Source organism: Larimichthys crocea, chromosome III, assembly GCF_000972845.2.
Source record: "Larimichthys crocea isolate SSNF chromosome III, L_crocea_2.0, whole genome shotgun sequence".
NCBI classification, from domain to species: Eukaryota; Metazoa; Chordata; class Actinopteri; family Sciaenidae; genus Larimichthys; species Larimichthys crocea.
In genome coordinates this window covers 12077484-12090223 of record NC_040013.1, presented here as the reverse complement: position 1 = coordinate 12090223, position 12740 = coordinate 12077484, and the positions used below count along the sequence as shown (strand labels likewise).

At 42.8% G+C, this 12740-nt stretch overlaps 1 protein-coding gene across 5 annotated transcripts; it reads right to left on the bottom strand.

The window, feature by feature from the left end:
- Positions 1-250: 250 nt before the first annotated feature.
- Positions 251-12740, bottom strand: rrbp1a (ribosome binding protein 1a). Of its 5 annotated transcripts, none has more exons than XM_019266281.2 (28): positions 12500-12739; positions 9732-10495; positions 9430-9683; positions 8297-8451; positions 8036-8158; positions 7387-7539; positions 7075-7193; positions 6749-6902; positions 5814-5952; positions 5483-5664; positions 5350-5384; positions 5185-5260; positions 5053-5090; positions 4888-4954; positions 4745-4785; positions 4566-4644; positions 4384-4473; positions 4173-4259; positions 3991-4080; positions 3810-3902; positions 3651-3701; positions 3479-3559; positions 2800-2883; positions 2513-2590; positions 1908-1991; positions 1694-1792; positions 893-1036; positions 251-784 (listed from the first exon to the last, which is right to left on the bottom strand). In XM_019266281.2, exons 2-28 carry the CDS (start codon positions 10475-10477, stop codon positions 746-748), a joined length of 3381 nt encoding a protein of 1126 aa, XP_019121826.2. In that variant the 5' UTR covers positions 10478-10495; positions 12500-12739; the 3' UTR covers positions 251-745. The 5 variants fall into 5 exon arrangements, with proteins under 5 accessions (XP_019121826.2, XP_027133224.1, XP_010728321.3 ...); XM_027277423.1 differs by having other exon boundaries at positions 9430-9687; positions 9736-10495; XM_010730019.3 differs by having other exon boundaries at positions 9430-10495.

Here is a 12740-nt window from a genome sequence, read left to right as displayed (position 1 = left end):
ATGCCACATTGTAATACTTCCTGTCAGGAACGGTTTGTTTTTTTAAAAGATGGTGCAAGTTTGAAATGACAGTGTAATCATCCTGAGTCAACTCTGTTAACTTAATAGTGTAGAGCACACATTTGTGGTTTGGTTCTTTGCATCTTTAACTGTGTCACAATATCACATGCTCACATTAGCTAAATTTATACTGTGCTTCCTGCCTGCCATTATTGTTGTACAGCAAATGCCACAGAGACACGGAACAGGATTAAACATAGAGCTACACCGTAGTTTATTCATTCATACAAATTCGATGCATGTTATTGGCAGCCGGCTACAGAGGAAAGCAGGCCCTAAATGTAATGAAACATTGAACCATAAAATGTTCCTATCATTCAACCACATAGAAAAGACATACAAAGTAATTGCACAGGTTGATGTACGTTTGACGTACAATCGGTTTCCCTTTTTAACACTGAACTATGGGGAAATGTTTGGTATATAAAGGCAGGGGGATAAATAACTTCTGACATAGCCAGAATTGTTGATGGAATGTGGGTTTCAATAAAGATTGTATCAGGATTATCTCCTCCTAATCTTACTTTGAAATGCTCATGAATATCAAACATCTGATTCCTACAGTTGAAACAAATGCAATCGACTACAGTACAAGAAAGAATAGTTTTGGAATGCATAACTATGGTAATCATAAGGCATATTTGGCAGTTTTTTTTTTTTTGTAGTGTCTGCAGCGAACTTCCTCTTAGACGGATGTTCCTTCCTTCAGCTCCACGTATTCTCCCTTGAAAAGAGAGATAAGAAAAAGATTGCATCAAAATCGACACGCACACTAAAACTATTTGTGCTCAGAAATGTACTGCATGTGTAATCTCACCATGACATGTCTTACCTTGCCTTCCAGGTGCTCTTGTAGTGTTCTCACTGTGTCCCTCTCTTTGGTCAGTTGCTCCTGAGTGGCTTTGAGAAGCTGCTGGAGCTTGGTGGCAGCCTGGCCCAGGTCTTTGGACAGCTTCTTTTCCTTCTCCAGACGCTCCTGTTCCAACAGCAGTAACAATTACTTCACTTCCATTCAATAATGGTTCAAATAAAATCAGGCATGAAATGAATGCAAACTACATCCTGTACCCATACAATGGCAAAACAATTCAGTAGCATTTTTAAACTCCAAGCTCTTATGTGTTACTTCTCCCTGGTTCTTTCACACACAATAAAAGTTTATAGCAGGTCATTAAAAGGCTGTTTATTTCACAGTGCCATTTTCCCAAAAGACCATTCTATTTCATACCATTTGTCATCACAGTCTTCATCAGTCTGTTAAGTGAATGACTCATTCAGTCTGACACAACAGCAAAGTGGCATTATGAAATATAACTGTCATTAGGAAAAACAATGTGAGGTAAAAAACAGACGGAAAGAGGACATTTGAAATAAGCTTGAATTAAATTTAAACCTTTATTATTATTTATCTTATAGAGTTGCATTCTTCATTTAATATTGAACACTTGAGCCTCCATAAATTAAGTCTCCAGAAAGGTGATTGGTACAACTTGTTTTGAATCAAGGGATACTGTTTTATTCCTGTTAAGAGCAGGTCCACCTGTCGCTGTGAGATACTCTGCAGGGTATGAAACAGTTAATCATCCAGGACTGACAAAAATAAATGAATAAAAGCATTCATCAGTTACCACACCTTGATCTGAGCGACATCTTCTATATCAGCTTGTGGTGACTCTGCAGGAACACTTAGAAGATCTAGCTGAGCCTGAAGATCTGTTATAGTCTTCTGGGCCTGGAGGGTGACAAGACACGTACACTGATGTTATCCACTGAGAGTTTGTGAGTCATCCTTCGGTGTGACACAAAAAGGAAAAAAAACAGAACAGTGCGTCGACAAAGACTGCTACCTGCTCAAACTCTTCCAAAAGCTGCTGCCTCTGAGCCACCTCTCTGTGCAGCTTCTCATTTGTCTGACTCAAGTCGTTCTGAACCTGAAAGCAAACAGAAATGACACACGATAAATACACACATGCGTGTCTATGCAAACATTCTTGTAGCACACACGCACACACACAAAGACAAAAAGCTGCTTGACCTGTATGCCAAGTTAGTTTCCTCTTAGACTGTTTCAGGTGAACAGCTACAGTCAACAACAACCAAAAAAATAAAATAAAAAAACTGTGTTGCTGTTAAGAAACATAGAAAAATCTGAAATTAAAAAGGAGGAGAAATGAGCATGCGGAGAAAGGTGAGAAAAAGCAGTGGTTAGAGTTATGTCCACTCAGTCAATGCAAACAGTGATAAGCATAAACAGCCGCTGTGCTGAAAGAGTACTGGACAGACTGGAAATACTTCTTTAGTGTTACTCAGTATCCGTGTACCATAGCCACAACCAGATAAAAAAAAAATTGAAAGTTTAATTAAGTATTTTTAAAAACAAACAATATCCTAGTGACTGTCCAGTACTCTCTGACAGGAAGTGAAGGGTGCCCTGTGACGTTTGCACCCTGACCTGGCTGGGTTGAGCGTCAGCTGGGCCATTCTGTTCTTGGTGAGCCCGCATCGTGATCTCGCCCAGCTGCTCTCTGACCTGAAACAGGAAGTCGTCAACACCACCAGTTATATCACCTCCCATCGATGAATCCACTTTGTGTCTCACACGTCACTTGGTCGGCCGTGTAGGTTAAAAGGAGGTTGAGTTGCACTTCATAAACAACTCTCTCTATAGTTAAATATTATAAAATAAATGGAAATATTTTCTGGACGTTGGGGAAGCAGGTTAAAAACCATTGAAATCACCTGTGCAAGCTCCTCCTTGTGTGCCTGGGCCTCCTTCTGGGCCAAATCCAGCTGGCTCTGACACTCAGACAGCTGCAGCTTCAGCTGAATACAGAGTACGGCAAAGGAATGAACAGATGTTAGACAGGTTTTAAAATGATCAAAAGGTCGGTACCTTTAAAACAGGTTTCTGGGATTTCATAAAAATCTCTTAACACACAGTATGGATTGTTAATTATTTACACTGACCACTGAAATAGTCCATAATTAAGCACAGAAAAAAAGAAAAAACAAGTTTTTAATCATATTATTCAATCAATAATTAATAAAAAGCTAGAAATATGTCCTGAAATGTTGCCTGAATCTGGGTATTTATCTCAAAAAGTACCAAAGTAACCAGGAGTTTAACCCAACAAACAAATATAAGAAATACTTATATTTACCACCTATGTAAACATAAGTAATCTAATAATAATAATAATAATAATAATAATAATAATAATAAAAATAATAATAAATAATAATAAGAAGAAGAAGAAGAAGAAGAAGAAGAAGAAGAAGAAGAAGAAGAAGAAGAAGAAGAAGAAGAAGAAGAAGAAGAAGAAGAAGCTGCTAGTTCCCCAACAGGTGAACTTACTTATAAAAACACAATAATTTAACAGCAGTGCCAGTCATCTGTAGATTAGACCTGCTCATGTACCTGCTCCATCTCCTCTGAGACCTCCTGGTTGTCTGACTGCTTCTCCAGCTGGGCTTCCAGAAGCATCATCTGCTCCTTCAACTGGAGAGAGAACCACAACGAACAATTTTACATGGCAGAACACATTTCTAACCTGCTAGTTTACCTCAAATAAGTGTAGAAATGGCCTCACCTGTTCTACACTTTGGTTTTCTGCCTCCAGTTTGCTTGCCTTCTCCAAAGCCTAGTAACGAGTGAGAGAGACTAGTGTGAGGTTTTTCGAGACACGAGGAAAGGGGAGCCACACATGGTGAAAAAGTTAGCATGATTTCAAGGAGGTATCATAACTTACCACCCTCAGCTGTTCCTCTGAGTTAGCCATCTTGGACTTCCATACCAGCTCTTCTTCCTCCACACTCTTCTGCAGATGCTTCAGCATTCCTTCCTAAAATAAGAAAGGAAACAGGATGAGATGAGCTGCATAAATTTACTCCATATTCACATTCATTTATTTATTTATGTCAGTCACGTACCGTTTCAGCCAGGACTGTCCTGTACTGTTCACATTCAGCCTGCAGTGAGCCATGGCTCTCCTCAGCCTCCTTCAGTTTCTCGAGCAACTCCTGAAACAAAGAAAAACACATTTAGAACTTTGACGCTGGGCTAATTCAAACAAGTATATGCGAACAGGTAGCAGAATAAAGCTGTGGCTTACAGGCAACGCTGTGCTTGACTGAGACTCCTGGCTCTGCTGGCTACGAGCCTCCTGAGCTTTCTGGGTAAATACTTGTAACCAGTTGGACTAAGTGAGGAGAAAAGCAGAGATAAATAAAATACTTAATGTGCACATCTTTTTAAGGAATGATGACCAAAATCATCAGAATGAAAAAACAAAACAAAAAGGTCCAACCAGTGAAATTTCTTACCTGGTCTGTCTCTATGGGTATCTGTGGGAAGAGTGTCTGCAGAGTTTCTTTGGTTTCAGTTTGAAAAGCTGTCAGTTCTGCCGTAACACTCTGCAAAAAACAATGGATGACATAATCAGGAAGGCAATTCAGAGCAAAGCAGTCTCAACTGATAAGCCACTAGTGTGTTAATGGAGCCTTACTGCATCATTGCTCTGCTTTTCTCTCACTTCCCTCAGCTCCTCTTGTAGTGATGTGACAAGGGCATCCTTCTCAGTCAGACTAGGGCAAAGAACCAAAAAAAAAAACAGTCAGACAGATCTATAACAGACCTAACAAGATGTGATACCGACCTTTTTTCCATATGTCAAGGCTCATTTACCTGTTCTGTAGTACTCCGAGCTCTGCCGCGTTATCTGACTGCTGAAACAGAGTGCGCATGCAAATTAGTCACCGAGATAATGATTTGTTCTGCAGGGCGACTTTAGAAGTAGAATCACGCAGCACATAAAGAAGTGCACTTACTGGTGCGTTGTTAAGTTGCACCATTTCTTCTTTGAGTTTTTTAAGTTCATCCTGAAGTGACGTGACACTGAAGAGACACACAATTTGGATTAAATGTAAATAACCACAAATGGGAGAAAGATCTGAGTCAAACAGATAGATGGTACAGAAAAAAAAATACAATACCTCTTATTTTTTTGCTCTAGCTCAGCAATAGTGTTCTCCTGTAAGAACAGCACAATATTTGTGATTAGCACATCTGTGTGTGAATTAATCAAGGAGTGGTCCTATGTGGTAACAGATGTTTACAACACTTACAGCAGCTTCCTGCTTCACCTGCAGTTGCTTCAGTTCATCATGAAGTGTGCTCAACTGATTGTCTCTCTCCTGAAGGCTGCAACGGGGACATAGCATTGCAAATCAATCAACAGAACAGCTCTGGGTCTGATGTTGTGTCATACAAAAGGATGCTCAAACACTTACCTGAGCTTAAGCTGTTCCACTTCCGCTGTATTCACCTGCCCAACCAGGACACAATAAACATTCTTAGAGGTGATCGTGTGTGGTCAGGCATCTGGCCATACTAGAGAAGTCAAACTGATGATGTAGGTCCTACCTGATTGTTATCTTCCTCTTTTTTGGTCTGACTGGCCTCCAACAGTGAGTTGATGGAAGCCACCTGCTGTACAAGTTGGCTTTTCTCTGCCTGTGTCCCCTCCAGCTGGGTAGTGAGGGCATCCACCTGAGCAGAGCGCTCCTTGAGCTCAGCCTCCAGTCCCCCGATACGCACCTGAAACTCTGCAGGGACAAAAACCACTGTCAAAATACAGCACTCATAACTTATTCCATAATTTATATTCTGTGGCAACTACTCCCAAAGCTCAAGGATCAAGCATTAGGCCTTAACATCTGGCAACCATTAAGACCTTGTTCCCCCTTTCTCTGACCTGACAGTGCGCTGCTGTCCTGCTGGGTCTTGTCCAAAGCGGCCTGCAGGCTGCTGTTTTTGCTCTGTGTTTTTCTGAGCTCCTCGGACACCTCCTCCAGTCTCCTCTGCGACGCCTGCTCGCTTTCCGAACGGCTGGCCTAGCAACAGAATTGATAAACGTGTCAAACAACAGGGGGCAGCAAAGGTTCACAAAAAGATCCTGCTCGGCAGCATTGATTCACAAGGCAGCGCATGGTGACTGTCTTATTTCTCAGAGGTCTACACATTCAGAGCAAATGATATAATGGCATATTGACTGATATGGGTTAATCCGAGTACCCTATGCTTTGAGGCTGTGTAACAGGAAAATAAAAACAGACATTTTAACAGCATGTAATTTGTTTTAAGGAAGTGCTTTGAACTTCAGGGGATTTTTTAAAACCAATCTAAATGAACACTGATGGTCAGGAATTTATGGCTGACATGCTCTGAATGACCAATAATAGTTTAGACCAACCACATGTCATCAGCGAGTGACCATGTGAGACAGAGATGTGCTATCTGTAAGTCACCCGTTGTAAATAGCATCAAACTGCTGTTCCTGCTCTTTTACGGCCTGTTACAGATGGATGGCCAGGAGAGGTGCTTGGGTACGCACACATTCGCAGCATTTTCCCTGCAGCACCATTATTGTATGGCTGCATTCCAGCTCTGCCCTGGGCTCTATGATTACAAGGCAATTAAACGTCCCATAACATTAGAGGGTTGGGAGTAGGTGGGAAAAATGTCTGGACTCGCATTTTGTAGAGACTGGCTGCTTTAAACTACAAACAGCATTTACAGAAGAAGTAAAAAAAAAAATTAGAGTCAATGTGTGTTTCCACATGGAAGCTTGATCACATTGACTGCCATTTAAAGTAGAGATTATGTGGTGTTCCCACAGGCCAGGCCAACCTGCAGCAGGGACAGCTGCTTCTCGGTAGCGGAGATCTTGGCCTCCAGCCCTTTCCTGATGTGCTCATCGGCAAGCAGACTTTCTGTCTTCTCTCCAAGTTCCTTGGTTAACTTTGTGCATTCCTGACGCAGCTTTGCCAGCTCCGCATTTTGTCTGAGGACGGAATAAAACAGGCAGACACAGGGAGAAAGAGTCAGGACCTGACACATCAACCTTCAGGTCAGGTACAGACATGGCTTTGAATGTATACACACTGTACTAAATAGTCACAGCATAAAAAGGTAAAATGCATGTCATTATGGGTCATTGGATCTTGGACACTCACTTGCTCTCAGCCTGACTTGTGGCTTGGTTGAGGGCGTCACGGAGAATAGAGTTCTCCTGCTGTAGACGGGCCAGCTGAGCATTGGGGCCTTTTTCCAGCTGGTCCTGCAGGCTGAGGATCTGTAAAATTATTGTTATAATTTTGTATTATTAAAATTATTATTAATGTTTAAAAAATAAAAGTAAAAAAAAAAAAAACAGCCACGTTGACTGTTGCACTTTGCACAGCTGTATTAAACCACTTTTCAAAAAGGGAGATACACAAACTCAACAGGAGTAATCTGAATTGTAGTATCTGTGTAAAAGAACTGACCTTTGCATTGAGCCCCTGGGTCTGCGCCACATGGTCCTGGTAACTGGCCTGCATGCGAGCTTGAAGAGCAATCATTTCTTGCTCCCTCTTACTCAGCTGGGAACTCAGCCTCGTCTCCACACTGGCCACCTTGGACTTCTCAGTTGACAGCTCCTGTAACAAACAATGTGGGAAGAGAGCACTTTCAGATTTACTGTATTGGGTCAGTGGCAAAAGAGCAAAGAGCCATTTGGGAGTGGATCATCTCCACAACTATCGTCATGAAATTCAATTTGAGACATACACCAACCGCCAGAGGATCAATTTAATTTAATTTAATTTATTTTAGTGCCACCAAAATGACAAAACACTTCAGTGTTTATACTTCTGAATGCATGGGGGCTGTGTATTCGTGTCTCCTTGTTAACGTTCCTCTAGTGCCATCTTCAGGACAAAGGTTAAAGAAGACGTGGTCCAACTGTCAGTACGTGTTCAGGTTCAGAAAGTTAACCCTTTATAAAACATTTGTTTATCTCTGCTGCCATCTTCAGGCCAAACTGCACAACAGCAGAAATGATCTACAAATTGCAAACATCCAACAACTGTATTGAGGCAGGAGTTTTGCACCATATGTGGATGTATTGACCTGAGAGACACTTGTAAATCTAACCTTGGTGAGTTCTCTGAGACGGTTCTTCACTGCAGAAGCATCCTCTTGTTCTGCTGCCAGCTGTTTCTCCCTCTCCTCCAGTTGTTTTTTCAGAATGGCCACTGGGTCTCCTTTCTGAGTGGCCTGAAAGACAGCAAAAATAAAGTGGGTCTCCCAACAAGTTTGGCATGCATTCAGTGAACTATCAGGTGCCTGTACGCCCCAGCTACAGGCTGTCAACAGGTGTCTTTTTTAAACATTGTTTTCTGCGGTGTCTCATACCATGTGCCAGGTGTCCTGAATGATGCCAACTTTCTCAGACAGGATCTCGATGAGCCTATGAGCCTCTCCCTCACTGAACACCATGCTGCTGATGGTTGACACCAGAGCCTTGTAGGGAAGGTACAGCGGAGCATCAGCAGAATCCACCGCTGCCACTAAAGAGGAAAAAGGCACACAATAGCACAGTGAGATAAGGACTTCAGAATTTATTTCATGTTTAATAAAACAAAAATAGCTCATTGAATTCCAACACTGGTTCAGGAAAGGGACAAGGTTGCGACTTGTCCTTTGGGTCTGGAGCCCTGAGCAGCTTCGGATGGCAAAATGATGGGGCACTGTGGCACCAGGCGGAGACAAGCCTCAGGCAAAGGAGAACTCCACCCCCCCTCCCTACCCATTGTCAGGGCACTGAGAGCCTTTGTGAGCTAACAAAACAGGGCAGTGGTGTTTGGACAAACTGGCGTGCTCTATGCCCTTCAGAGCGGAGTGCCAGACATTACCCACAACTGTCATTGGCACTACTTTCCACGGATACACAGCTAGAAGTTCATCAGCACTGACAGGGTATTACTGAGTGTGCGACTAAACTGTACAGACATGCCCCCACGCCACCTCCAAAACATTCAGATACTATCACCAGTGTTATGGCTAATGTAGTTGATGTCTAACCAACCATTTCCTGCACAAATGAGAAGATTCATTTTTAACAGTGATGGTTCAAGTGTAATAACGTATTGATAGACCACAGTGGCTTTGATCCCTGACATGCAGAGAAGGGTTTGAGAGATATTTTATAAATATTGTGCACTTGCATTAGTTGCATAATAAGTCTCAAAGATCAGTGTGAGTATACTGAAACTTCACAGAGGGAAAGTTACCAACCACCTAAACATAGTGTAGAGCTGTGCTGTGGTTTTGGCATAGCGGCCACACTTGAAACTGCAGGTTATGTGATACCCTTCAGAGCCTTGGTCAGCCTTGACAAGATGGATGAGCTCTGTGTATCATCTTCACATGTCAAATACAACATTTTGGAAAATAACCACTTAAAGGCTATATAAATAATCTAAATATTATGTACAAAAATAAAATGTACAAATATGTCAGAAGCATCTAAAAACACATCTGCTTACCAGGCTCAGTCTTCTTCTTGGAGGCCTTCTTCTTGGGCTCCTGGGCTTTTCCTGCAGGAGCCTGCTGAGATCCGACTGGGGGCACTGCCATCACTGGGACGTCTTTAGTGACGGCCTCCAGCACTGGGGCACTCTTGGATGGAGCTGACGAAGACTTGCCAGGGGCTGCAGCAGACTTTGCTGGGGCTGGAGCAGACTTTGCCGGTGCAGAGGCCGTCTTTGCTGGTGCGGGGGCAGATTTGGCAGATGCAGGGGCAGCGGCAGACTTAACAGGTGCAGGTGCAGACTTAGTTGATGCAGGTGCAGACTTAGTGGCTGCAGGGGCAGGAGCAGACTTAACTGATGCAGGGGCAGGGGCAGACTTGGTGGATGCAGGAGCAGCCTTAGCTTGGGCAGGTGCAGAGGATGGAGCTGTGGTTTTAGTTGGGGCAGACTTGGCTGGGGGAGGAGCCTGGGTTGACACGGGGGCTGCGGAAGACTTGACTGGTGCAGAGGCAGCCACTGGTGGAGCTGTTTGCGCGGAGGCGGGCTCTACCTTGGCCACCTGCTTCTTCTTCTTTTTCTCTTTAGGTGAGGGTGCAGGCGATGGGTCACTCAGAGCAGGGCTTGGTTCAGCTGCAGGCTTGGGCTGAGCATCTACTGACACTGGGGCTGCAGTTGGTTTAACCTCCAGAGCAGGGACAGGCTCTGGGGCAGGGGCAGAGGCAGGGGCAGGGGCAGCAGCAACAACTGGGGCAGCAGCGGCAGGCTCAATGACTATCTCAGCTTCAGCTTCCTCTTGATTTTTTTCAGACTCTGGGATCTTTCCATTGGGTTTTTCGTCTTTCTTCTTCCCACGGCTCTTCTTCTCAGATACTTTGTCCTTCTTCTTTTTGTCTGTGCGAGCAGACTGTGGCTTACCCAGCTCTCTGCGTTGTTTAGCCAGGGCCTCCTCATAAGAGGTCTCCTTCATGGAGAAGGTGGAGACAAGAGCAATCCCAACAGCAGAGATCACCATGAATCCACCAAACACCATTATCCCAAGGGTCTGGGGGTCGTAGATATCCATTGTTCAATTTCAGTTAACCTAAAAAAAAAAAGTGGCAGACAGTTAACAACATAAATTACTTACAAAGACGAGGGATTTTTTATGACGTGCATATACTACTTCATAGGTTACCGTCTGTCTCTGTGCCTTGGCAAAACGAAACTGAACTGACAGGAGCGGTAATAAAAGGAGCTGTTTATTAATGCCTTATGGAGACCAACTGCATCATTTACCATCAAAGGCCTCAAGGTGTCACTGTTATCCCCATAAACGCTTGACTTAAGCCTGACTAAATAATGTAGACCAGCAATCTTATCAGCTGTGAGACAAATAGACTTAACAGCTGTTCACAGCCCACTTTCCATTTAACCGCCCCCAATGATAAACTATGATTCCGCTCAAAAGAATTTATTTTATTTTGTTTCAAATGTGTCTCATGTAATAGTTATCACTTTAAGATCATTTTGAATTATTACACTGCTGTTATAGGTGGAACAAGATAAACTAAAATAGAGATCCATTACCCCGGGTGCATTATTAAAAAACAAGAGAAAATATTTTTAGAAACAAAAACACCAGGAAATGTCAATTTGTATCTTGAGTCGCAGACACAAGCTTTACAAGTTACAAAAAAAGATACATTTATCTGTGTCGTACAGATCATAGCGTGAGCGTGACCTGCGAATATACTCATACTTAACCATTGACAAAGAGTTGAGGAATGTAACTATGACACATGATACAGATAGAGAATAAGGAGTTTGAGGCAGGGATAGAAACCCAAGCCGTAGAAACAAAAAGCAAACGGAAGTGGATAAAGTACAAAAAGCAACAGACAACATGTCCAGCAGTTGGCTGGTGGTTAGTGTTCATTTCCTGCCTGGTATTTAAAATAAATAAATTAATTAAAAATAACATCCCTTAAAGGGTCTTTTAACTATCCCTTTAAGGCTCTTAAAGGCGCTTGTCACAAAACCAGAATGTTTAGCCTGCAGGGGAGGAAAGTTGGCAGAGAGCAGCAGCTCTGGGACATTAAAACTCTTTCATGTACTCTTTCAGCACTTATGTCCATGTAGTATGGGAATCTTTTCGTATCAAAATAAAAAAATAGATTTATTGTACTAAAACAAACACTATAGTGTGTATGGCTTGAGTGAAACCTCTGAGCTGCTTCAGTGTAATCGAAACAACAAGAGTCCAGAGTCCTCGTTCATTGCAGGGTCTGAAAGCTAGAGGCGAGAGGGGAGAGTTTGTACTGCCTCCTGATCTGCGGTGTCACACGTCAGTGAAAAAGAGGACTTGAAGAAAAACTCACGCACAGTTAGTCTCTGAATACTGAAGCACATCTCCGCTCCTCAGGACGGTCAGATCAAGTTAATTTAGTTTCAACTAAACACAAACTTTATGCCCTGAACGTCTAAAAATATTAAAAATATCTGACTAATCATGAGCATTAGACTACGTGCAGAGAGTTCATTAGTACAGACTTACCTTCAGCTGAACTGAACCTCTGGTAACTTTATTAAGACATTTCATTAAGTTTGTATCAATAAGAACCGTCCTTAACACAAACTTTCAACAACTTGCATCATACTTTATCTATCATCAGACTAACACTAAAATGATCCCAGCTGGAAAAAAGGGGGGGCTCTAAGAGAGAAACCCATCTCCATTCAAACATGCATGAAAACGAATAAAGAGCAGTTTAATCCGCTGTTTTATAATTAACGACATGTCTTTTTTTTTATTTTATTTAAATCATTACTTGCGAGCTAGCGTCGTGGCTAACAGTGTGAATCAATGAACTTGGCTATCTTCCTGCACATTATGACATAAAGTGTCGGTCTACGTTACGAAACTGCGCTTCAGCGGCGACAATAAAACTGCAAACGACATAGCCGGAGGGGTGTAAAAATATTTGATTCATTTCAGATAACTTTAACCGACTGTCTTTCTGGACTAGGGGAGTTAGCGGTGGATAGCTTCCCAGGCTAGCTCCGGCTGGCTAAATGAATAAAGAAATTCCCGGATTCCCAGTCTTACCTCGCTGAGGATGGAGCGACGCCTGTTTGCTTCAAAGGGAGCGGAGAAGAGGGCAAAAAAAAAAAAGCTTGGACTTGTAGATGAAGTGACTTTTACGCGAAGCTATCTATCTATCCAGCTATGTGGCTAACTAGCGTTTTTTTTTCTTCTTTTCCAGTGCGCTCCCCCTCACTCCGCTGGAGAGTCCGTGGTCCGCTGTGAAGTCGTGGCACTTCTAGCTGGCTAGACGTGCTGGCCCCGT